Source organism: Aedes albopictus, chromosome 2 (genome assembly GCF_035046485.1).
Source record: "Aedes albopictus strain Foshan chromosome 2, AalbF5, whole genome shotgun sequence".
Classification (NCBI taxonomy): Eukaryota; Metazoa; Arthropoda; class Insecta; order Diptera; family Culicidae; genus Aedes; species Aedes albopictus.
Window position 1 is genome coordinate 174,127,192 of NC_085137.1, and position 26,683 is coordinate 174,153,874.

General features: G+C 42.1%; 2 protein-coding genes across 17 annotated transcripts in view; one reads left to right on the forward strand and one right to left on the reverse strand.

The window, feature by feature from the left end:
* Nucleotides 1–23,811, reverse strand: part of LOC109418328 (maltase 2) — a 36,336-nt gene extending 12,525 nt beyond the window's left edge. The window contains exons 1-6 of one of the 4 annotated variants that reach the window (XM_019692523.3): nucleotides 23,429–23,810; nucleotides 11,250–11,966; nucleotides 10,713–11,000; nucleotides 2,822–3,558; nucleotides 2,617–2,757; nucleotides 2,234–2,296 (exon numbers count right to left, since the gene is read on the reverse strand). In XM_019692523.3, the coding sequence (XP_019548068.3) occupies nucleotides 2,234–2,296; nucleotides 2,617–2,757; nucleotides 2,822–3,558; nucleotides 10,713–11,000; nucleotides 11,250–11,795 (1,775 nt within the window). In that variant the 5' untranslated portion in view covers nucleotides 11,796–11,966; nucleotides 23,429–23,810. Of the gene's footprint in view, nucleotides 1–2,233; nucleotides 2,297–2,616; nucleotides 2,758–2,821; nucleotides 3,559–10,712; nucleotides 11,001–11,249; nucleotides 11,991–23,130; nucleotides 23,407–23,428 lie in introns of those variants that run through there. The other 3 variants (XM_062850734.1, XM_019692515.3, XM_062850735.1) reach the window with 3 other exon arrangements.
* Nucleotides 1–26,683, forward strand: part of LOC109418311 (dual specificity calcium/calmodulin-dependent 3',5'-cyclic nucleotide phosphodiesterase 1) — a 760,467-nt gene that overhangs the window by 494,320 nt on the left and 239,464 nt on the right. The window lies entirely within an intron of this gene.

A 26,683-nucleotide genomic window follows, 5' to 3' on the forward strand; every position in this document is an offset into this window, starting at 1 on the left:
TATTGATCTCCGTAGGCAAATTACTTAACTGGTCGATATTATCAAAGATACAGCATAAAATATGCAGAGGTGTCCATTATAACCCGATGGGTGTCCGTTTCGCCCGTACCTTTCCTGCTAAGCCCAAAAAACACACGATTTAAAATTTGTTATTTCTTCACAATAAAGACATTCTACCTGCTGTAAATGATTGAAATGCGTAGGAAACAAGTTAAAGTTAAACAAGCTAATGCAAATCAAAAGCATCATCAATTAAAATATGTAATGGTCATCCAGTACGAGGGAGCTACATAAAATGCAAATTTTGTATTAGATTAATTTTCAACCTTTATTTGTCATAGGGATTTTGAGTATGTGGGCAGTTGAGAGTATAACATATAGATATTTAACAAACTTATTGCCACTGTTAGAGATTATATCGTATGTCGTGAATGTCTAGCTAATTTTTCCCCAAATTTAATTGTACATGCAAACCCGTAAATAAAATGGACGGATAAAAAAGAGAGTACTATCGTAGATTCTTAGGTTAGGAGCCAATTTTTCTACACACTATACTGTTGTTGAGTCGGAAACTTATCTTCGAAATTGAATTGCACTGCTCCCATACTTCGTTTTAATCTATCCATTGTTGTTTATATTAACAAAAAACAATACCATATTGTTTCGAAGTGTCCCTCCCCTTTAATGAACCACCGTTAAAAATGCTCTTCGTCTATCAGTTTGATAGATTTGGTCTCGCCAAACAAAATAAAACAATGTCAGGTTTCTTTTCCGTTCGATTTGCTCCATTTTTTGTAATTAATAGGTCATTGAAATGTTGTTGGAGACACACTTACTATGGATTAACATAATTTAAGAATAACAACAAAAAATCGGAATTTGAAATACACTAGTTATATATATTGATAACAAGAAAAAAAATGCTCCAATTTTCATCCTATCAAAAACAAACCTTATAAGCACTATTTGTTTTTTTTTCTTGTATTTCTTGTTAGGAGAGAGTATGCGAGATAACAAACAGAACGTAAACATCCGGTGAACATAATAGCATAGACTGAGGCAAGGTTCTCATACCCTAATAATAAAAATATCATCTTAAGAAATGCGAAGAGAAACCGTGGTTCTTCAGGAGGGGAACAAAGCCCAAAATACCAAGATGGGGTAAAATACCCCAACTCATGAAACCGTTCCTGAGTGTGATTTGATCATTACTATAGGTGAATGGTGTCAAGATATATAGCATATATGCTTGCATTAAACATTCTTCTAGAAGCCAGGCCGCTGAAAATCTTTTGATTTCCCAATGAAAATTGGCAACTTCCGGTTTTTCGTGCTTGCAATTGATGTTTTTGCTGATTTTATTACCAGCCAAGTGTTCCCAAGGGGTTTAGAAACACAAATGGAGGTGCATGGTTGTTGATGTCTACGGTATTAATGTTAGGAGTCATTCAAATATGACGAACACCGTTTTGCGGAGGGGTGTGACCCTCCATTAATTGAGTATACGGAAAAAGCGGGACAGAGGGGTGAAAAAGAGTCGAAAATGCCCGAAAAACGATGGACGTAATTTTTTAATGTTTTCATGAAGTGGCATCTTACCCCATGGCAGATGGCCTTTTTGCACCATTTCCGTTGTACGAACTAGTTTTTAAAATCGCTAAAAATCAATGAAAATTAAATAGTTTAATGTATATTTTTGCTGAAGTATCAAGCACATATTGTCTAGTTGCTGTTACCCCTCGGAAAGGCGATGCAGAGAAATGAGGCGATGCAAGTTTTGAAAAATAGCATCTTACCCTACTTTCCGCTACATCGACGAGTATTCGGTTACTCCCGAAGTTGTTGAGAGATCTGCTACGTACCAAGCCTTTTTTGTCGCTGGGCTCGTTGCTGGATTGATTGGAAATTTCAGGTTTAATTGAACTGCAGAATCCTAGAAGTCTGCTAAGTACCTCGACAGCAATATAATAAAAAATAAACGAAAGCTACGCAAGGGGATAGCTCATCAGGGATATGCTGAGAAAGCTCGGCAGCTGATACAGTTTGTCGAGATTTGATATGCTAAACTTCGTAGCACTTTACGGCAGTTTTTGTTAATACATGTTATACTTGAAATGGACTGTCTTTTCAAATATTTACCAACAATTCAGGACTGTTCGGATGATTAAAACATCCAAACATTAACTGGAAATGTCATATTTTGGATTGACAATAACAATAAGTAACCACTCACCTATCCTGCAGAACTAGTGCATCATACGGTCCGATGAGCAACCCATCACGTTGAACCAGGTCCCTGTTAAAAAAAACATGAGGAAAATCAATTAAATACCTCAACTGATTTTCGATGATCACACATATACTGTGTTCGAAAAATCAGCTAGAAAATTTGCTACGAAAAATGACATGGAATCCCCTGAATAATTCAACTAGGGGTCAAATAGAAAACAAGCTACCTCCAACCATCGTCGTTCAAACGAACACCGTTTATTCCAACATGCTGCCACCTCTCCAAATGGAAACAATTCCCGACAGTTTTATTGGACAGGTGAAGCCTCGCAAATTAGAGACATTTCTCTGTGCGGACACGCTGCTCGCTTGCTACTCAGTACTCACCCGGTCGAAAAGCTCGAGCTGGAGGATGCCACCGCCACCGTCAAATGTTCGGAAAGGCGAGCGAAAATTGATAAATCAACAGGTTGCTCTCGGGGGGCCAAGTTCAACACTACGACGAAGCTGTCCCGGTTCGACAGTTCTCTGGAATGTGATGGAATTTACAGTTGATTGGGTTGAAAGAAGCCAATTAATTGATGAAAAATACCTCACATAGGTGACAATATCGCCGTTGTATGGAATGAGTTGGATTGTCCCTTTCCGGAGCGTTTCGTGCTGTCTGAGTTTGACTAGCTGTTGGTAGGTCTTGTAGTGGCTTCTTTCTGCTTGTTTTTGGTTGTTCAGATTCAGTTCTATGTAGTTTGGATTGACGGGGAGCCAAGTCTTGGTTGCAGTGGAAAACCCGGCATTGCTGCTGCCATCCCATTGGAAGGGTGTTCTCTCCGGGTCCCGAGAGAAGTCCATGTAGACTTGCTTGTTGGTATTCCTCGCCGTAGGATCTTTCGTATCTTCCCATGGAATATCCTTGAAGTCTACCATGCCAATTTCTTCCCCGTAGTATGTAACGGCAATTCCCGGAAGCGTCATGAGCAGAACGTTTATGAGGTCGATTCGTTCCTTTCCGAAGCGGGATCCGACTCTGGGTTGGTCATGGTTCCCTACGACCCAGTTGGCGTTCTGGTCACGAGGCATGTAGGTCAGCCATTTGTTGACGGTAAACACAAAATCCGGAGCACTGGACGCTTGGTTCAAATCTGTGATGAGGAGGAAGTTGAAGGGCATGTGTGATCCGGCCCGAGCGCCATCCGCAGACCGGTAGTACTTCATAGTAAAGGTTATGTTCGCGTACGCTTCGGTCATCATAATGCGAGTTGGACCACCGTGTTCCAGAGTCCATTGGTCCAGAAGCGATCGCCAATGATAGACCATATCGTAGGCTTCTGGCTGTAATAAAATATTTGAAACTCATGAGTGAAATTCAAGTTACTTCGTAATTTGTTATATCAATGTTGAGTATACATTATCTAAGGTTTACAAACCAAAATCCGTCTGAAATTCCTTCTCGGATTCTGTCATATGTTTTTTTCCTGGAAATAATTCTGGTTTCCCTACAGAAGTTTGTTCTCGGGCTCCTCCTTCAGTTCTTTTTGAGTTTCCACTGGAATTCCTCGAGGAGTTCCTTCTGTGATTTCTCCATCAGATGATGTACTATTCTGTAGATTTCTACTTCTGAAATCCTTCCGCAATTCCTCCAGGAATTCTTTCCGGGATTCCTTCAGGCAGTCCTTCCGAGATTCTCCCAGGAATACCTTCCGTGATTCCGCTAGGAATTCTCTCCGGGATTCATCCAGGAGTTTGATCCTAGATACCTACATATATGAATCCAAGGATGACTCCTTAGGACAACTCCAGAGAACCTCTTGTTGACGAACTTAAGCAGAATTATCTGGTTATGCTCCTGGAGGAATCATGGCAAGATTTTTTAGTAACTTTCGAAAGAACTCCTGTTAGAATTCTGTAAGAAATTTCTGGAGGAATTTCGGGAGAAACTCCTCTTGGAGGAATCCTTGAAGGAACTTTTGGAGCAATCTTCGGGAAGAACTTCGTGAGGAATCTCGGATGGAGCTTTTAGGAGAATTCAGACAGAAGCTCTTGTTCGAATATGGAGTTTCTGTAGTAATCTTAGAAGAAAATCCAGGAAGAATAGCGGAAGGATTCTGGACGAATCACGGAAAGAAATTATGGAACCTCTGGAGAAATTTCTGGAGGAATCCAGAACTAATCCCATAAATAATTCCTGGAGGGGATTGCTGGATTTCTGGAGAAATTTCGAACAAAACTTCTGGAAGACTTTCAGGAGGAACTATTGGAAAAATTATGGAAAGAATTGCTGATTGGAATCCCTAAAGGTATCTGATGGAATCCTGAAGGAAACTTCGGGTATAATGCCGGAAGAAATTACTAAGGGGCCGTTCATAAACCACGTAGACTTTTGGGAGGAGGGGGAGGGGTCTGACTAAAGTCTACGCTTCATACAAATTTCAAAATTTTCGTATGGACAAAAGTCTACGAGAGGGTAGGAGGAGGTTCTAAGATGGCCAAATTTTGGTCTACGTAGTTTATGAACAGCCCCTAAAGAAATCCCGGAAGGAAGTCTTGGAAAAATGTCGATAGAAATTCATCGAAGATGTTTTCGAAGAGAACTCTTCGAAAACATCTTCGATGAATTCCTATCGACATTTTTTCAAGACTTCCTTCCGGGATTTCTTTAGGGGAAGGGATTCCTGGAGGAATCCGGGAAAGAATTTCTGGTAAAATCCAGGAAAGAATATCTGGAAGAACCGCAGAAAAAAATTCTGGAATTCCGGAAGGAGGTTCTGGAGGAATACCAGAAGCAATTTTTCAGGGAGTCCCGTGAAGAGCTCATGATGAAATCTCGGGTGGAATTTTCGGAATAATCCCGGAAAGAATACCTGGATAAGTCCTGGAATATATTTCTTGATGATCCACGAAAAAAAAAACTTCTGGAGGGATCCCCAGAAGATCTTGAAAGAGTACCAGAAGGGATTCCTGGAGGGATCCCGGAATGAACTCGTGCACGCGAAAAAAAAATCCGTTCTGATAAACGTGTTTGCCATGACTGAGAGTGCACGTATATCGGAACGGATTTTTTTTTTGCGTGTGGAGGAATCCTGGAAGGAACTCATGTATTCATCCCAAATGAAAGTCCAGAAGGGTTCCAGAGGAAACTTCTGAAGTAACCATTGGAAAGAACACCTTGAGGAACCCCGAGTGGTATTAGTTGTGATTTTTTTTTATGTCTTACCGAATAAGCCCGGAGTCTAGGAAGAAACCTTTGAAGCAATCTTCAGAAAGAATTCTTCAAGGTATTCTCGGAAAAAAAAACTCGTGGAGGAATCCCTGGGCGGAGTTTCTTGAGGTATACCTGAAGGAATTCTGGAAGGATCTTTTGGAGCCACCTCCGGAAAGAACCCCTTTGTGGAATCCGTGAAAGAAATTTCGAGTAGGTTTCCTGAAAATTCCTGGGGGTTCATAATGAAAACAATCTTAGAGAGATACCGGAAGAAAATTTTGGATTGAACCTGGAACAAATTTCTGGATGTTTCCAGGAAGGAATTCCTCAATGAGTCCTATAAGAAACTCTTTGAAAATTCTCCTGAAGAAATCCCAAAAAAAATCGAGAAATTCCATTGGGAGCTATTGGATGACTCTACGATTAATCCCGGAGGCAACTCCAGGATGAATATTGGAAGGAACCTCTGAAAAGGTACTTCTGGAAAAATATCGAATCGAACTCCTTAAAGAGTTCAGTTAGAAACTCTTTGATGAATTTCGGCAAGACTTCGTCTGGGGCTGTCCATTTATTACGTAAGGGGATTTTCACGATTTTTCGACACCCCCACCCCTCCTTGTAAGATTTTTTGTATGAGAACCCAAATATTTTTGTATGGCGCGTAAGATTTCTCAACCCCCCCCTCCCCCCGAAAACCCTTACGTAATTAATGGACAGCCCCTCTGGTGTAGCTGCTGTTCTGTATATTTCCAGATTTGTGCAAAATTTCAATTCTAAATTCGCTCACAAAGTGATTCTTTAGAGCTATGACTTTCATCTAAGCGGCATATTCGTCGATGGAATAAATCGTCCATCCCATTGGGAATATCTTTGGAAACTTCTTTAAGAATCCCTGTGGCAATCATTCTGAAAATTCCATCGTCAACTTCTTTGAGAATGCGCTAAATAATTTATTTCTGCTTTCTGTAAGCGTTATTGTTGGAATTTTTCTTTGATGAATCCTTTGCAAACAGTCCCAGTTTTGAAACTAAGTATCACGACACCCTTGGCGAAATTTCAAGATTTTTTATCAGCAACTCCCTTAGAAAACTCATTCATCAATTATTTTGACAAATTTTTAAGATTCTTTTTTTGGATTTTGCCAAGAGTTTTCATTGGATTAAATTTTGATCCAAAAACGCATATGGGATTTTCTTTGGCATTTTTTTTTTGAAAACTACTATTAGTAAAGTATACTATAGTATGCTTTGGAATCTAGTTTGGCAATTCTTTTGAAAATATCTATGGCAAAAACTTCATTTATTCGTAAATTTTAAGTATAGCTAATTCTTCACAATTCGACAATTACACTAATATACAGCATTTTTAAAATCGGTAAACTGATGACCATTTTTAGTGTAGAATCATGTCCCGAGTTTGAAAATCAGAAAGAAAACAATGTACAGTACAGCAGACAATTTTTCGACTTTTCATACAAGGCTAGTGACTTGAAATTGATTTGTGTTAAGCTGTTTTTTACTGTTATTCATTAGCATCTTCGATTTCGAATGTATCTTAAGAAAGAATGTTTCTCTTTTGAAAAAATTATATAACTTCATTATTTTTCGAAAATTTTGCTAAAATTTAAGGATATTGTCTCATAAACTCGCCAATACATCGACTTCCACCAATCTGAAAGGGTTGGATAATAAAAAAAAAGATAATTATTTTTTTAATAAATTCTATATTTTTAAAAACTTAAAAACTCGAGTTCCAGCTAAAACAAACTTTGGAACATGGTTTCTAAAGCAGTTGAATATGCGAAGCTTTAATAGTTGAAAGAAGCTAATGAGTTTAATTTTATTTGACAAACTAGTGTTATTTTGAAAATTGAAACACCATCGGCGTTTTCTTTAGAAATTCTTCACAATTTCTTCAACAATTAATTTCCTGCTTCGCCATTGGTAGTTTATTTGAATATTACTAAGATATTTTTAAGTGCCTTTTGAAATGTATTTGACAGGTACTTTGGAAACCTCTTGTTCAATCGTCCGTATTTTTTTCTGGCAATTTTTAGAAATTTCTCCAATAGTTCCATTAAAAATTGCTTTGACAATTCCTTTCGAAGGTTCGTCTGTTTTTACTTCTGAATTTCCATTAGATATTCTTTTGCGAAAAAAATCTTAGAGATTACAATGAACAGGAATTTTCAAAAACCAAGACAATTGCCAGAGAAGTTCCTAAAGAATTTGCCGAAAAATTCCACAAAATTTCCAAAAGCTTTCGCATACCGAAGGACCACAAAACCTGCCAAAGGGTTTCCTGGAGGATATGCCAAAGAAGATTCTTAATTAATTTTTAAAGAAATATTCAAAAGAGTTGCTAGAGGTTTTCTTTAATGAGCATGAGCATGAGCATGAGCATAGATGACCGCACAATTCGTAGTTGCTACTCCGTGATTGACCATAGCAATCGAAATTGCACAGGGAACCAATGAATAGGGCTTGGGACTAGCTTACTATTCTCAATGTACAAAGGTCGAGAGCTCTCAACTTTATTAAGGTCAATAACGGCGCCGGCCACGTCCTTACGGTCATCGAGGAAGGGAGGGAATGTTAGTAAGACAAACGTTGTTAAAAAGACCACGAATCGCTGCATCTCCACGTTTGTCTCAGGAAGGATTTTTTTGTTAGTAGGGTAAGGTACATTGTCAGTCCGGGAGTCACCTATGGTTGGTGATATGATTTGACAATGGATCAATATACATAAACCGCCGTTAACAACCGACCACTTTTCGACGCAAAAACTAGCCAAAAAGAGAATTCTATCGCGCGACTCCACTCCACTAGGGAGCAGAAACCTTTAGTCTATTCCACACAGAAATACACTGAACGCGACTCACTTGTCGGCGCCCGGATTTTTTCTCGACCGGCAAGCCCGAACTAACACTTTTCACTCTTTTGTGTGAATGCAAAAAATGAAAATCCGGAACCGACTCGACCCGCGACGCATCCACCGCACACTGAATTCGACCGCATCGATTTTATTCTTTCTCGTTCACACTGCAGCGCGATGGGAAGCAAAAATTCGGAACCGACTCAACCCGCGACGCATCCACCGCCTATTCAAAAGAGTTGCTAGAGGTTTTCTTTAAATCGAATAAGTATCCAAAGCAAAAAACTTGTACCGAAAGACTTCCAAAAAACTTGTCGTATGAAATTTTCAAGAAATAGGAACTGCCGAATCAACAAGAAATTGCCGCAACAAATTCCAAATTCTCAAAGAAATTTCTAATGAAGAAAAAACAAAGTACAAAAACAAAAATATTCATGAAATGGCAACAACATTGCAAAAGCAAATATTTTCAGAGAGAATTATTGATGGAATTGCCGAAGAAATTAAAAAAAAAAAATGATCACTGCTACCGAAGGAAATTCCAAACCAATTGCTAAAATAAATAGGAAAAAAAAATGATCAAGGCGTCCTTGAGAGCGGTTCTGAATGAATTTCCAAAAAAAATAATCAATGGGATTCTGGAAGAAATTTTCTAAGAAATTCTAAGAAATTTGTCTTAAAAATTGCCAAAGAAATTTTCAAAGAAGTTTCTGAGGAATTTCCTTAAATATTTTATTGATAATTTCTAAAAAAAATAGCCAAGGACCAGAAATTTCTGACTGAGGTCTCAAATGAAATGCGGAAAGGTTTTTAAGAAATAGTGCTGAATCTATAGAATTGACAAAAAATCCAAAGGTACTTCTAGATTTTTTAAAATGAAATGTCTGAGAAATTTTCATAGGAATTTATAAACAAATTTCAAAAAAAAAATAAACTCAAAAGAACTAATTTTTAAAGCATTGTGACCGTGCGATTAGCGGCGGCGGTCGCCTAGGCTGTTCGTAAGCCTCGGAGTGTGGGTTCGATTCCCGCTGCAGTCGTTGAAATTTTTTCATCTAACGGAAAATGCTCCACTGGGTGTTTCGTGTGTTGTCCGTTGTCTCATGTTAGTGATAGTTTAGTCTGTGTAACCTCTGGTTGAAGACGTTGTAGTGTTTTTAAGCTTCCATTCTTCTGAACAACTCTGCTAGAGCTGGAATCCTTTGAAATGGTCCCAAACGTGAGATATAAAGTACGACGATTAGCGCAAACTGGTAGCTCTCGTCATAGCCCTAACACCACATAGTGAACGAATTTAGAATTTAATTGATTTCTAGTTAAATGCTTTCATTCTTCTAAGCAACTACTTTCCCAGAGACACTTCTTCTTCTTCTTTATAGCTCTACGTCCGCACTGGAACTTGGCCTGCCACGCTTCAACTTAGTGTTCTTTGAGTACTTCCACAGTTATTAATTGAAGGGCTTTCTTTGCCTGCCATTGCATGAATTTGTATATTGTGAGGCAAGGACAATGATACTCTGTGCCCAGGGAATCGAGAAATTTTCCCGACTGGAACGGGAATCGAACCCGCCGTCTCCGGATTGGCGATATATAGCCTTAACCACTAGGCTAACTGGAGATCCCGAAACCCCGGAGACACTATTATTCCAAATAATCCAGTACGCGAGAAACATGACGCTTACACTAAACTGGAAGCTGCTAAGATCAGTAGCGCTACGTAACGTAGTGAGATAATCGCGAATAACATTGCTTTCATGTGTGGGTTAAAGTTAAAAAATCTGTCATTCTATAAGAGTGTGAATTGGTCATTGATAGATAACTAGCTTAGACATTTTAATAACTTCCAAAAGAAACCGCATAGAGCTTCAACCTCAATATGGCAGGGGTCTCCAGTTAGTCTAGTGATTAAGGCTATTGATCGCCAATCTTTAGACGGCGGGTTCGATTCCTGTTCCGGTCGGGAAAATTTTCTCGACTCTTTGGGCAAAGTGTAACATTGTACTTGCCTCACAATATACAAATTCATGCAAAGGCAGGCAAAGAAAGCCCTTCAATAAAGGTGACGAAGCCACACGTCGAATTTACCAGAGCACAAATCTGAAAAACCGAATGTCGGTTTGAGCCGAAAAGTCGATCGATTGGTTACCCGCTGGTGGTGACCAATCGATCAACTTTTCATCGCAAACCGATATTCGGTTCTTCAGATTTATGCTCTTGAAAATTGGAGGTGTGGCTTCCTCATATCTTCACCTTAATATCTGTGGAAGTGCTCAAAGAACACTAAGTTGAAGCGTGGCAGGCCAAGTCCCAGTGCGGACGTAGAGCCATAAAGAAGAAGAAGATGGCAGTTGATGTAAATAGGTCATAGGTTACCATTTGATGCAAAAACCATGCACCCAAATCAACTCACCAAATCCTTCGTGTAGTAATGGTGCGTATAGCCGTACGACATCGGATCCGCGTCCGTTCCCGTCAGCGGCTCATCTGGAAAATCCTCCGCCTCGAACAGATGGTTGACCGCATCAATTCGAAACCCGGCTACACCTTTTCGGAGCCAAAACCGCATTACCTCATCCATCTGCTCGGTGACCGCCGGATTCCGAAAGTTCAAATCCGGTTGCTCTTTCGTAAACTGGTGCAGATAGAACTGACCGCGCCGTGGGTGGAAGGTCCATGCCGAGCCGTAGAAAACCGATTGCTGTAATTGGAGCAAATAGCTTCTGGTGAGTTGGAGAGTGCTTCTCGGGCACGAAAATGGACGTAAAGGTGCGACTTGTTTTTCGAAAGTAGGTTATAAGTATTTGAATGTATGTGTTTTTTTGCATCCAATTGTTCTATTCCCCTCTAGAACAAATTTAGTAAATGTCGAAAGAAAAGTAGAACATACACAGCGTTAAACTATTCACATCATCTAACGGAGAATATCCCCATCCCCAATAAAACCTACCCAATTATTAGGCGGCAACTGATCACCCCCGTCCGGATTCTCACGCCCATCGTGCCACACGTAAAAGTCCTCATATCCGGCCTCCCGTGTCACGCTTCGCTCGAACCACTCACACTGATCACTGCTGTGATTTGGCACAAAATCCAGCACTATCCTAATCCCCAATCGAGTCGCTTCCTGCATCATCGCGTCAAAGTCCTCCATGGTGCCGTACTCGGGCTGGATGGCCCGGTAGTCGGCGATATCGTACCCAAAGTCAACCATCGGTGAGCGAAAAATGGGCGACAACCAGGTGGCACCGATTCCCGCATCGGCCAGGTGCTGCAGCTTTGAAGTTATGCCCCGAAGGTCCCCCACCCCGTCGCCGTCGCTGTCCATGAACGACCGTGGATAGATCTGATAGAACACCGTATCCTGCCACCAGTCACGGGACTCGCTGCTGCTGGTGGTGCTGCCGGTGCAGTGAACCGTAGATGATATTGCTAACAGCAGGATTATTCGGTATAATCTCCGTCGCCGCCAGTGCAGCAACAGGTGATTATTCATTCTGTCGTTTCAATTGATTATGGAGAAGCTGCTGCCACGCTGCACGGAGACTTTGATTTGAATGGAACGAAAAATGGTTGGAAGCTTTGTGCCTGAGGGAGGACACACATACAGGTGGAATGGTGTCTCGTCTTTCGGAACGACTCGGTTCAGTGCGCCCGTGATGGAGATCTGTGAATAGAGTAGATGAATGTGCTAAAGTATTTTACATTTTGTGGATTGGTTTTGTGCTATTGCGAAGGTGTAGTGGAATTCTTTACATTTACATAGTCGAATTATCTCAGCTCAGCTGTTGCAGGAATTATTGTGACGAGAAGGTAGGGGGGGTGGGGGTAAGACGGACCGGGTGGGTAAGACGGACCACCGACTAGTTCTGTCACTTAAGAGCTGAAATTTGGCTTTCTTTTACGATTAACTGTTTCTTATTACCAGTTAACGATTATTGAACCATTCCATGAGGGAATACATATGTCAAAAGTGCAAAACATAAACAATTGTTTACCTGGCTACACGCTTTTGTGATGGGATCTAATTTTTTGGCGGCAATAAATAAGCTTTTTGAACATGAAATTGCTAAGTTTTCGCATTTTATTTTGAGTTTCCCAGCTGTTTTAAACTGTTCCGTGCTATACACAACGAAATTCAGGTAAGTTTCCTAGATTATGAATAACGGTGGTGGAATTAATATTTTGGGTTGTGTGGGGGTAAGACGGTCCGCCTTGAGGGTGGGTAAGACGGACAGTGTTGGGGTTACTTTGATAATGCCATGAGAAACACATTAAAACCCACACATTGTTCACAGATTCAAATCTATGGAGTAGAAAAATGATTGTGGAAGATGTGTAAAGCATTTCATATTGATTTTTTGTTTAAAAATTCATTTTATTAGATGTTTTGTTGTTGGAATAGTTTGAACTTCGTAAAATTATCAGAGCATTGCATACTGTTAGGCGTTTAATAGTGTATGGAGGTTTCCAACTTACAAAATAGACTTTAATTTGCAAAAACACGTTTCGCTAAGAGATTCAATGCCAAATTTAGATTCTACAATGATTGATCTACCGAATATAAGCGGCCAAAATCATCATTTACCACAATTAATGGCTTATTAGCTAATTTTCCAAACGTGTCCATCTTACCCACCCTACCGGTCCGTCTTACCCACACCGTTAAAAATCATACATTTGGAGATCACTTTTTAATTATCGAAAAATTCATGGAAAATCAAATTTTATTGCAAAATCGGCTTGCAGACTGTAAAGTACCTTAGTTGAAGTAAATAGTAGGGAGATAAAATTTTAATTATCGCATTGTTTACACTGTCAAAATAGAGTGTTTCCTAAACATGTCCGTCTTACCCCCACCCTTCCTACATATTTTGCCATTGATTATCTCAGAACTAGAACAAAATAATCAGTAACATAATACAAAGCTCTACCAAAAACTAACTAATCATATAAAGAGCTAATCGTTGCTGACCCATTTATCACATACCCAGCCCACTGTATCCTTCCGGCTTATTTCTGGATTCGCCGTAAAGTGTTGCGAGCTGTGGTTCATCCTTCTCCGCCACACACCATTCTCCTGCACACCCCCGAAGATCGTCGCTCGAAAACTCCGAATGCTTGCAGGTCCTCCTCGAGCATGGTTCATGTCTCGTGTCCGTAGAGGACCACCGGTCTTATTAGCGTTTTGAACATGGTGCATTTGGTGCGTGAGTGAATCTTTCTGGACCGCAGCTTCTTCGTAGTAGGCTCGACTTCCGCTGATGATGCGCCTTCGAATTTCACGACTCACGTTGTTGTCAGCCGTCAGCAAGGATCCGAGATAGACGAATTCCACCACTTCGAAGGGGATACGGGGGAACCAACTTCGAAGGGGATACCTGTCTATCGTCACATTACTATCTAGACGGATCCGTTCGTGTCCGGTTCCGTCTGCCAGCATGTAGGTTGGTTTGGACGCACTCACCACCAGTTCGACCTTTGCTGCTTCGCGTTTCAGGCGGGTAGCTCTGCCACCGTTCCAAATGTTCTGGCGATAAAATCCATGTTCTCCGCATCGCACACAAAATGACCGGATTTTGTGAAAATCATTCCCCGGCTGTTAAGCCCGGCTCGTCGCATCACACCTTCCAGAGCAATGTTGAAAAGATGAGAGTCCATCACCTTGTCGCAGTTCACCCGAAACCCTTACGCAGTTTCGCACACCTTCCATTCCATTGTTGCTTTAATCAGTCTAGTCAGCTTCCCTGGAAAGCCGTTTTCGTCCATGATTTTCCACAGCTCTGCGCGGTCGATACTGTAATATGCCGCTTTGAAGTCGATGAACAGGTGATGCGTTGGGACCTGGTATCCTCGGCATTTCTGGGGGATTTACCGTACGGAGAAGATCTGGTCCATTGTCGACCGGCCGTCGATGAAGCCAGCTTGATGACTGCCCACGAACTCATTAGTTTTTGGTGACAGACGACGGAAGATGATCTGGGATAGCACTGTGTAGGCAGCATTCAAAATATTGATCGCTCTGAAGTTCTCACATTCCAAATGGTCGCCTTTCTTGTGAATGGGACAGATTACCCCTTCCTTCCACTCCTCTGGTAGCTGTTCGCTTTCCCAGATCCTGACTATCAACCAGTGGATACAGGTGACCAACTTTTCTGGATCCATCTTGATGAGTTTAGCTACGATACCATCCTTACCAGCTGCTTTGTTGGTTTTGAGCTGATGAATGGCATCCTTAACTTCCCTCAGCGTGGGAGTTGGTTCATTTCCGTCCTCCGCTGCACTGGCGTCGTCGTTTCTTCCGTTGCCGTGGGCTCCCGTGCTTACGTTCTCCACGCCGTTCAGGTGCTGATCGAAGTGCTGCTTCCACCTTTCGATCACATTACGTCCGTCCGTCAAGAGGCCTCCGTCTTTATCCCTGCATATTTCGGCTCGCGGCACGAAGCCGTTGCGGGATGCGTTGAGCTTCTGATAGAACTTCCGTGTTTCTTGGGAACGGCACAGCAGTTCCATTTCTTCGCACTCCGCTTCTTCCAGGCGGCGCTTTTTCTCCCGAAAGAGGCGGGTCTGCTATTTCCGCTTCTGTTTGTAACGTTCCACGTTCTGTCGAGTCCCTTGCTGCAGCATTACCGCCTTCGCTGCGTTCTTCTCCTCCAAAACCGTTCTGCACTCTTCGTCGAACCATTCGTTCCGTCGATTCCGTTCCCCGTACCCGATGGTGCTCTCGGCTGCGTCGCTGATGGCTGCTTTCACTATACTCCCTATACTCCAGCAATCCTTTGGAGAGGCCTCATCGAGCTCGCCCTCGTCTGGCAACGCGGCCTCGAGATTCTTCGCGTATGCTGAGGCGACATCCGGTTTTTTAGTCGCTCTAGGTTGTACCGTGGAGGTCGCCGGTACCGTACATTGTTGATGACGAAGAGTTTTGGGCGCAGTTTAACCATCACCAGATAGTGGTCGGAGTCGATGTTGGTACCACGATTGGTCCTGAGGTCGATAATGTCGGAGAAGTGCCGTCCGTCAATCAGAACGTGGTCGATTTGAGATTCTGTTTGCTGTGGTGATCTCCAGGTGTAAGGGAGGCTGTGTTGGAAAAAGGTTCTACGTATGGCCATGTTTTTGGAGGCGGCGAAATCAATAAGTCGTAGGCCGTTTTCGTTCGTCTGCTGGTGGGCGCTGAGCTTTCCAATCGTCGGTCTGAATTCCTCCTCCTGGCCTACCTGAGCGTTCAAATCACCTATGATGATCTTGACGTCGTGGCTTGGGCAGCGATCGTACTCGCGTTCGAGCTGCGCGTAAAATGCGTCCTTGTCATCATCAGTACTTCCGGAGTGTGGGCTGTGCACGTTTATTATGCTGAAGTTGAAGCATCGGCCCTTGATCCTCAACCTGCACATTCTTTCATCGATCGGCCACCAACCAATCACGCGCCTCTGCATATGACACATCACGATGAAAGCTGTTCCCAGCTCGCGTGTGTTGCCGCAGCTCTGGTAGATGGTATGATTACCTCTAAACGTTCACACCACGGATCCTGTCCAACACACCTCCTGCAGCGCTACGATGCCGAACCTGCGGTCCTTCAGTAGATCGACGAGTATGCGGGTGCTCCCAATGAAGTTGAGAGATCGGCAGTTCCACGTACCGAGTTTCCAATCGCAAGTCCTATTTGTCCGCTGGGGTCGTTCCCGTTGGTCTCGGTTCGTATTATTCTGTTGCTGATTTTCCGATACAATGGCTCGTAGGGCCTGACACCAACCCCCTACTTTCTGGAGGACCATAGTGCACAGTTGAGCTTAGAGTCCTTCTCTGGCACTCGGGCGTTGATCATCTGCCCCTAACATGGGGATCAGACGCTGTTGTGAGCCGCTCCTCCTGGAGAACAGACGCTCAGGTTTGCGAAGCAAACCCCCCTTCCCTGTCAGCCTACGATCAAAGTTCCCACCGGGGTTGGTTACCCGATCTTCCCTAAGGTTGCTCGTAGTTTCCGATCGGTACCACGAGGAGGTAGGGATAGGAGTTGCTGGGCAGTAAAAATCATTGTACTTTTTTCAATGTACTTCAATGTGTTCTGAGTTGATAGAATTTTATCGGTACGAATCCAATGAAGAACTGTAACTACTAGGCTCAGTGTACCAGTTATGGCTATAGTACCTCAAATTGGCTATAGTTGATTTTCAACCTTTAACGATGAAAAACAACATGAAATATTGTGTGAATACAAGGTCACACTCAATAAAGATGATTGCAATCATTCAAACTTCACAATTTGCTAAAATTGGTATAGAAATAAATCATTTTCCTAATAATTTCGGCTTCCTTGCACCCTATTTCGCCATACTGTACCAGTTATGGCTAATCCCATAAGGAATGCATGCAAATAGTGCGTAGTGGAACCGAAATAAGAAAATGTGTCCATAACTGGTACAGAGTTCCTATCATTGGCACACGCCGTAATACATACTAAAAGTAGTTTTAGCTCAGTTTGTTTATTTTTCCTGTAAAGTATGGAAGCTACACAATCATTTGACATATTGGAAACAATCGTCGGTCTTCTTCTTATTTTTGTAGAAGTAGTTTTTCTTAGGTAGTGCGATAACTGGTACACGCACCCTAGTTGGATTTATCCGAGTTTGTATTAAGCAGGTCGATGGTATGGGGCTGTCCATAAACCACGTGGTCATTTTTTTGGGACTTCTCAACCCCCCCCCCCCCCCCTCCGTGGTCATTTGTCCATACAATTTTTTTTATTCGTCCATACAAAATGGTCATTGGCCGAACCCCCCCTCCCCCCCCCTCATGACCACGTGGTTTATGGACAGCCCCTATCCTATCACTACTGACTGCAATGAATCTGAAAATCAACACATCACAACTATTCCGTTCCAGATAGACCCCCTCTCACCCCCGCAAAATGTTGCGGCAGCAAAAGTGAAATTGAAACCTTTTTTCTCCGGCCAACTCGATTTCAGTGGGTAGTGTGCTCCATAAAACTGTGGTCCTCGTCTCCTTCGCCTGACTAGGAAGGGAGGGGGTGACTGCGGAACGCCAGACCCATCCAAAGCAAGCAAAAGCTCCTGGAAAATGGAATTAAATTGGATCGTTTTTGCCTGTCGTATACACACACAACTCCGGTGCGGTGACTAGGGCCCTCGAGGCTTGGAGAAAAACTTGGTTGGAGAAATTAGCTTAACTCTTGTGAGGTTCAAAGTCATGCTAATGAATATTTTCTTTACTGCCATCCGTCCAGCCGGGGTATTACACATCGTAGGTAGGTGCCTACCTACCTAGCAGCTTAACCGAACAACTGAAGTGTGGGGATTTACTTGGAGCGCTGTGTGTTGGACGTGTATGGGAAAGTTTGTTGGAAAATGAAATCAAATACCCCGAGTAGAAGTAAAAATCAGAACAATATCATCATTTGATATTCCTCAATGAAGTACTCAAGATCATAATTAGCTATTGGTTTGTTTGACATAAGAGATAAAATATCAAAAATAAGATCAAAAATTAGTATGGGGAAGAACATAATAATATCTCATTTTGATGTTATAAGATCAGACTAATATCTGGGGAGATCTGGGCTGTAGCACATCTAACCAATATCATAAAATGATCTGACAGATGGATTAGAGTAAAAAAAAAAGAAAAATGGCCGCGACCAGAATCGAACTTATGACCTTGTGATTAATGAGCAGTGACATTACCACTGTACTACGACTCATATCTGAAAATAGAAGGTAACAAGAGCATCAAGTTCTACGTTTTCCAAGGTGTTTGCGAGTCATGGTAGTTGTGTTGGTTTGCTCCCGCCATGTTGTAGATGAGTGTGTGAAAGAACTAATTATGATCTTGAATAGTAGTTTTCAGATCTTACAATTTTCGGATGTTATAGATGAATGTGTCAAAGAACTGATTTTGATCTTGAGCAGTAATTTTCAGATCTTTCGAACTCTGGATGTTGCAGATAGAAATGTGAAGAGCTAGTTTTGATGTTGAGAAGTATTTTTCAGATTTCTCAATGATAAATGTTTTATTGCAGAATACAGTTTCCACCCAAAATTTGTAAACTGACGTGATGGTATGGAAAATAAAAATGAATTAAGGCTATTTTGCATATTTTTCTAAACTAAGAGAGCACTTTTCTCTAGATGATTTCACATTTCATGCTCTTTCTCTGAATTGTTAACAAAGCTAGTGATCCAAACTTTAAAAACGATATGTGTAGAAACATGTTTGGTTTATTTTGCGCCTAAAACAGGACGAATTTCCACCAATAGGACGCAATCAGTGAAGTACTAGATTGTAGTAATGAGCTGAATTTTAGTATGGTGAGAAGGTAAATCTAGTATGTATTTACTTCACTGAACGTGCTCTATTGTGAACTGTCGCCCAGAAAAGCTTTGGAAACATTTAGAAGATCGTAGTCGTCACGACTGTCGTCTGTTCGTATACCCCATGCAGAATCGCAACGCAATTCGTTGGTTGAAACTCAAAAAGCTTGTCGTCTGCAGCGGTATGTTTTGTTGAATCTAGAATCAAACGGTCCGTTTTTCGAAATGGACGTATTTTGCTTAGCGGGCCGATAAAGTTCCCAAATTGTCCGGTGATTCATTTATTAGATTCGAACCACAAGTGCAAGCTCGACATCGAGGTCCAGCTCATGTTGTCATCGGACTCAATTGGAAAGCCTCTGCTGGTTTACTCACAGTGAAATAAAATAATTATAAACTGGGATTAAGAAATCTATCAGATAAAATCAGTATATATTTTTAAGTCTTTTTTTAAAGAAAAGCAAATATCGATCAGGTATATGCATTTTTTGTGCCGCTAACTCTGTTTTTTTTTGTTCAATTGCCGCATCCATAAACCCACTTATTGAAAATGAAGGCCACTTCTACTTCCTTTTTGTTCCAGTGCTCGTTTGTAAAATTTGTGGTGTACATAAGGAAACATCTGTTTATTACGTAACGCTAAATTCGATATCTTTAAATTCGGTGGTTGGTTCATTAGGATCTGGTGGAATCCATAATGTGCTTTTGTATGATAACTCTAATTTTTTGTATGGGTCGTAATGCTAGGCTGTATTCCCTATTCCCCTGGAGCGTTACGGAATTTAATGAACCCCTATCTCCTGAAGCGTTACGTTATTTGGGGACGGCGCATAATGAGAGTTGAAAACTTAAAATAGTTTTATGCGCAATGTTGGGAAATTTCGACATTTATACAGCGGGTTGCACTAGGCTTTTCAAAGATCAAGTTAAGTACTAATTTTGAAATCATATCACGATGAGATATTGAGCAGATATTTGGCAACTTTTTGAATATCTCATCAATATCATATTAAGATATGACATCAAAATCTGATCGTTTCAAGATATGATTATGATATTCACGTCTACCCGGGACAGAAGTGATGGGAGCATTACTCCAGGATTTGATGAGTTCACCTTTGAACTGACATTTTTTATTTTCATAGAACAAAAAAGCTAACAGAGTAAGCCGAGGGTTCTATTTGAAGCAATATCCGCTACTTTACAGTAAATTTCACATCTTCTTCTTTTTCTTGGCGTAATGTCCCAACTAGGTCAAAGTTTCCTTCTAATTTTCTATGAACACTTCCACAGTTATTAACTGAGAGATTCGGCACGGTAAAGGCTGGGTATGCTGCGCAATTCAGATCCCATTGTGATCCACTAGCCTCTGCCCAGCAATTCCTATCCCTACCTCCTCATGGTATCGGCCGGAAACTATGAGCAACCTTAGGGAAGATCGGGTAACCAACCCCGGTGGGAACTTTGGTCGTAGACTGACAGGGAAGGGGGGGTTTGCTTCGGCAAACCTGAGCGTATGTTCTCCAGGAGAAGCGGCTCACAACAGCGTCTGATCCCCATGTTAGGGGCGGCTGATCTACGTCCGAGTGCCAGGGAAGGACTCTAAGCCAACTGTGCACTATGGTCCTCCGGAAAGTAGGGTGTCAGGCCCTACGAGCCAGCCGTAAAAAACCATTGTAACGGAAAATCAGCAACAGAATAATACGAACCGAGGCCAACGGCAACGACTCCAGCGAACAAAAAGGACTTGCGATTGGAAACTCGGTACGTGGAACACGCGAGCTGGAAACAGCTTTCATCGTGATGAGTGATATGCAGAGGCGCGTGATCGGTTGGTGGCCGATCGATGAAAGAATGTGCAGGTTGAGGATCAAGGGCCGATTCTTCAACTTCAGCATAATAAACGTGTACAGCCCACACTCCGGAAGTACTGATGATGACAAGGACGCATTTTACGCGCAGCTCGAACGCGAGTACGATCGCTGCCCAAGCCACGACGTCAAGATCATCATATGTGATTTGAACGCTCAGGTAGGCCAGGAGGAGGAATTCAGACCGACGATTGGAAAGTTCAGCGCCCACCAGCAGACGAACGAAAACGGCCTACGACTCATTGATTCCGCCGCCTCCAAAAACATGGCCATACGTAGCACCTTTTTCCAACACAGCCTCCCTTATCGTTACACCTGGAGATCACCACAGCAGACGGAATCTCAAATCGACCACGTTCTGATTGACGGACGGCACTTCTCTGACATTATCGACGTCAGGACCTATCGTGGCGCCAACGTCGACTCCGACCACTATCTGGTGTTGGCCAAACTGCGCCCAAAACTCTCCATTATCAACAATGTACGGTACCGGCGACCGCCACGGTACAACCTAGAGCGACTGAAGCAACCGGATGTCGCCTCAGCATACGCGCAGAATCTCGAGGCCACGTTGCCAGACGAGGGCGAGCTCGATGAGGCCCCTCTAGAGGACTGCTGCAGTACAGTGAAAGCAGCCATCAACGACGCAGCCGAGAGCACCATCGGGTACGTGGAACGAAATCGACGGAACGAATGGTTCGACGAAGAGTGCAGAACGGTTTTGGAGGAGAAGAATGCAGCTAGGGCGGTAATGCTACAGCATGGAACCCGACAGAATGTGGAGGGATACAGACAGAAGCGGAAGCAGCAGACCCGTCTCTTCCGGGAGAAAAAGCGCCGCCTGGAAGAAGTGGAGTGCGAGGAAATGGAACTCATCAAGATGGGCCCGGAAAAGTTGGCCACCTGTCTGCACCAGTTAGTAGTCAAGATCTAGGAAACCGAACAGCTACCGGAAGAGTGAAATAAAGGGACAATCTGTCCCATTCACAAGAAAGGCGATAAGTTAATGTGTGAGAACTTTCGAGCGATTACCATTTTTAATGCCGCCTACAAAGTGCTATCCTAGATCATCTTCCGTCGTCTTTCGCCTAAAGTAAAGGAATTCGTGGGAAGTTACCAAGCCGGCTTCATCGACGGCCGGTCGACAACGGACCAGATCTTCACCGTACGGCAAATCCTCCAGAAATGCCGTGAATACCAGGTCCCTGTTCATCGACTTCAAAGCGGCATACAACAGTATCGACCGCGCAGAGCTATGGAAAATCATGGACGAGAACAGCTTTCCCGGGAAGCTTACCAGACTGATAAGAGCAACGATGGACGGTGTACAGAACAGTGTAAGGATTTCGGGTGAACTATCCAGTTCATTCGAATCTCGATGGGGACTATGACAAGGTGATGGACTTTCCTGCCTACTATTCAACATCGCCCTGGAAAGTGTTATGCGACGAGCCGGGCTCAACATCTGGGGTACGATCTTCACAAAATCCGGCCAATTTATCTGTTTTGCGGATAACATGGACATTATTGCAAGAACATTTGGAATGGTGGCAGAGCTGTACACTCACCTGAAACGTGAAGCAGCAAAGGTCGGACTGGTGGTGAATGACTCAAAAACAAAGTACATGCTGGTAGGCGGAACCGAACACGACCGGATCCGTCTGGGTAGTAAGGTTACGATAAACGGGGATACTTTCAAGGTGGTGGAGGAATTCGTCTACCTCGGATTCTACTGACGGCTGACAACAACGTGAGCCGTGAAATTGGGAGGCGCATCATCAGCAGAAGAAACTGCGATCAAAAAAGATTCACCCACGCACCCAATGCACCATGTACAAAACGCTAATAAGACCGGTGGTCCTCTACGGGCACGAGACATGGACCATGCTCGAGGAGAACCTTCAAGCACTCGGAGTTTTCGAGCGACGCGTGCTAAGGACGATCTTTGGCGGCGTGCAGGAGAACGGTGTGTGGCGGAGAAGGATGAAGCACAAGCTCGCTGCACTCTACGGTGAACCCAACATCCTGAAAGTGGCTAAGGCTGAACGGATACGGTGGGCAGGGCATGTTGCAAGAATGCCGGACAACAACCCTGCAAAGTTGGTGTTTGCTAACCATCCGGTTGGTACAAGAAGGCGTGGAGCGCAGATAGAACGATGGGCGGACCAGGTGGAGCGTGATCTGGCGAGTGTTGGGCGTGACCGACGTTGGAGAGCTGCAGCTGCAAATCGAGTTTTATGGCGGCAAATTGTTGATTCAGTATTATCATGAATTTGATGTTAACTAGATAAATGAATGGCGATTTAGTTGTGTGTATGTTGAATTTCAAAAAAGCCTTTACCCACAAGGGGCATTCGTCTCTATTAGTATTTAGTATTAGTTTATTCTTGACGAAATTAGATTACATAAAAGTTTATTACTAAACGACTTATACGCTACCGAACATTTCAATCTTTTTTAGAACCTTATAACGTTATCTTCCGCTTGCTTTTTGTTTTGTGTTTAATTCATAATCCCATGTTCAACCAAACGTAAATAAATTTTACGAACCTTGTGCATCGGGGAAGATTCTTACGACTTGTTCTTTTCTCTATCAGCAGATACAACTTTTCAATTTCCAACTCACCTGAAACATCAGACCCGCAGCCAGATGAATTAATTTCAAAGTAAGAAAGGTTTAAGCCCCTAAGCTTCCAACCTTCGTACCTGGAAAGCATAAGCTCTACCCTAACAGACACAATCCTCTACAACATCGCACCAAGTCGTTTCGCACCAGCAAGCTCCGTGTGTAGGAGATGCAACCCTAATTGTACACAGCTGATGCGCTGCACGGCTGCTATTTTGAGCTACCAATTCATTTCACTTCACCTTCATTTCACTTCTCCCCATCCCACCACTGCTCGTAATCTACGTTCATCACTCACCTCGGGGATTAAAAGACTCTCTATCGAGCAGTCGAGGATTGCGTCTTCCTCGCCGTCGCCGGTCGGTCGTCTAATCCACAACTTGTGCCCACTACTGTAGCTACGATAAGGCGGCTGATAAAATGGAAACCAAGCTAGCTACTCACTGACTGAAGGCTTTATCCCGGGCAGCAGAAATGATTTACAATTCCGCTGGCTTCTCGGAAGGACCGGTATTGTGTTACTTTGAGTAGGTACCTAGGTACCTACTACTCAGGTGCGAGGAAATTACTCGGCACAATCCGATGCACAGTGCAAGGCGACGTAAACAACTGACCTAATCTCGGCGTGTTTGAGTCTAGCTGCTGGTTCGTTCGTTCGTTCGAAGCGTTGCGACTTTTTTGACCTATAGCTACGGAACGAGCGAGATTCACAGCATGGGACGATGAAATTGCTGTCGGTGGAATGCAGATTGAAGATGCGCATGAGCGGTGAATGTGAACTTCGGCTTTTGGGTTCATCCACAGTCCAGATTCACTGTACGTTGTTCCCTCTGCTGGGAGAAAATCTTTCAGTCACAGAAATATGCTAGGTACCACACACTCTACGTAAATCCAATTGCTCAAATTATGAAACATGTTTCGTGCAAGTAATATGATATTCGAGTTGATTTATGCTTATGGGAACAAACCAGAGGGCCCTTAAATTTCTAATGTATTTTGCCATGTTGTTTCAAACCCAATTATACACAAAAAGCTTTTAACAGCAATTATTCTCGCATTTAGCGTACACCGTCCGTGTCTAGGGTCACCATATCCCGAGCAGAAACGTATAACTGAAACACAACTGCAGCATACCAAAATCAGGTATCATACCAAGACAACGTATTGGTTGATTATCCTGGTTTTCAAAGTAGCTTATTTAGGCATTATGTAGGTTTTGAGTCACCGACGGAAATGAATTCGAGTTATTGGGTTGGTGTTGAGAACTGCTTGGGATATTAATTAGTTATGGAAAAATCACTATTTGTATGGAAAATTCGACGGATTCAGGTATAGCAATGCTTGATGTCATTATTCGCGTGGTTTTCAAAGAATATATTCCAGTTATTATTTTATCTCTTTTGCAGGTTTCTTAATACACTATTTATAACAATAAATTGGCATTGCAAAACTCAGTGGTTCTCAAGCAGGAGTCACTGACCATGCTGATTTTGCAATAACCGAAAATTTGACGAGAAGGTTTCATTTGAGGAGTGCGTTTCAAATAGTACTTTTTACGTATGTTGGTGTTGTAAAATACAAAGATTTTTAATCTGGGGTCACGGGACATGTAAATTTTTCAAGAATTTAAAGTGCGAAGATAAAGTGATTTTATTATTCAGATTATGGAATCAGTGATTCTCAATCTACGATCTATTTGTCGTATAGTAATCTTGTATGGTTCTGTTCATACACCACTTGGGCCAAAATTTGGTCATTCAGATGCCCCTGAGGTGTCCATGTGGCCTCTTGAGATCTCTCATAAATCCCTTGAGAATTCCTCAAACGCCCCAGAGATCCCTTGAAACTTCCTTAAATGACCCTGCGACTCTCTTGAACTCCCTGAGAACCCCTTAAATGACATTGAGACCTCCTGAAACACTTCGGAAATCTCCTGTAACTTCTACTGGAACCCCTTGAGAACCTCTGAGGCCCCCTGAAACGCCTCTGAGGCCTCTTGGGACCCCCTGAGAACCCCTGAAACCACGCGAGACCTCCGTAAAGTCCTGGAAAATAATTTCATGTTGTGTTCACACTTTCGGTTCTTGATAAATTCGCGTGGTCCGTGACCTTAAATTGAAAACTACTGATATTTGTAACACATCTATATTGAAGATGCTACATGTTAACACGTGACGTCATATTGGGAACTACTGGGCTATATTCAAGTAAGTTGATTCAAAGGCACACTTCCAGTTCTTGATATATTCACGTGGTCCGTGACTAAAGCTTGAAAACAAAAACTCTTCCGTCAATTTCTTTGAGAATTCCTTCGGTACGCATTCGTCAATGACTGGGAATTAACCTGCATTTTTTTTTTTTTTTTGAAAATGTCTTCAACAATTCCTTCTGCATTTTTTCGGGATTTTCATCTAGGAAATTTTTCAAAATATATTTTTGAAAACTTTATTTCATAAGCTTTAATTGCTGAAATTTTTGGAATGCATTTTTTTTTTTCATTTTTGAGTTCTGGTCAATTTTGTTGAAAAATTTCCAAATGTGCCATATAAGCCTTTTCATTGACAAATCATAACTTGAGAACGAAACATCGTAGAAACAAAGTTTTTTGAAAATGAAAGCAACTTTTCTCAGGAATCAAAAAAAAAAATATGAAGTGAAAAAAGTTTTCTACAAAATTTTCCTCCGTTGAGAAATTTAATAAATAAAAGCCGGGGAAACTATGCCTGACCTCACGGAAAATTTTCGAAAGAATATTTTTGAGAAGGTAATTTCATAAGTTTTGGTCGCTGAAATTTTTGGAATGCACTTTTTTCTTTCCTGGGCTATGGCCAATTTTGTAAAAAATGACCATGTACACATATATGATATGGCCATTTTTCACAAAATTGCTCATAACTCAGGAACAAAAAAAAATTCAAAATTTCAGCGATTAAAGCTTATGAAATTACCTTCTCAAAAATATTTTTTTTTTTTTAATTTTCCGCGAGTTGGGGCATATTTTTCCGGCTTTTATTTATTAATTTTCTCAACGGAGGAAAATTTTTTCACTTCACATTTTTTGGATTCCTGAAAAAACTTTGCTTCTACGATGCTTCGTTCTTGAGATTTTATAGTCCAAAAAAAGGCTTATATGGCACATTTGGACATTTTTGAACAAAATTGGCCTTAAGGTGAATATATAACGAAGCCACACCTCGAATATTCAAAAGCACAAATCTGAAGAACCGAATGTCGGTTTGAGCTGAAAAGTTGATCGATTGGTCACCACCAGCGGGTAACCAATCGATCAACTTTTCAGCTCAAACCGACATTCGGTTGTTGAGATTTGTGCTTTTGAAAAATCGAGGTGTGGCTTCGTCATATATTCACCTTAATTCAGAAACGAAGAAAAAGTGCATTCCAAAAATTTCAGCTATTGAAGCTTATGAAATAACATTCTCAAAGATATTATTTTGAATATTTTCCATGAGTTCGGGCATAGTTTTTCCAACTTTTCTTTATGAATTTTCACAACTGTGGAAAATTTTGTGGTAATATTTTTTATTCTTCAACC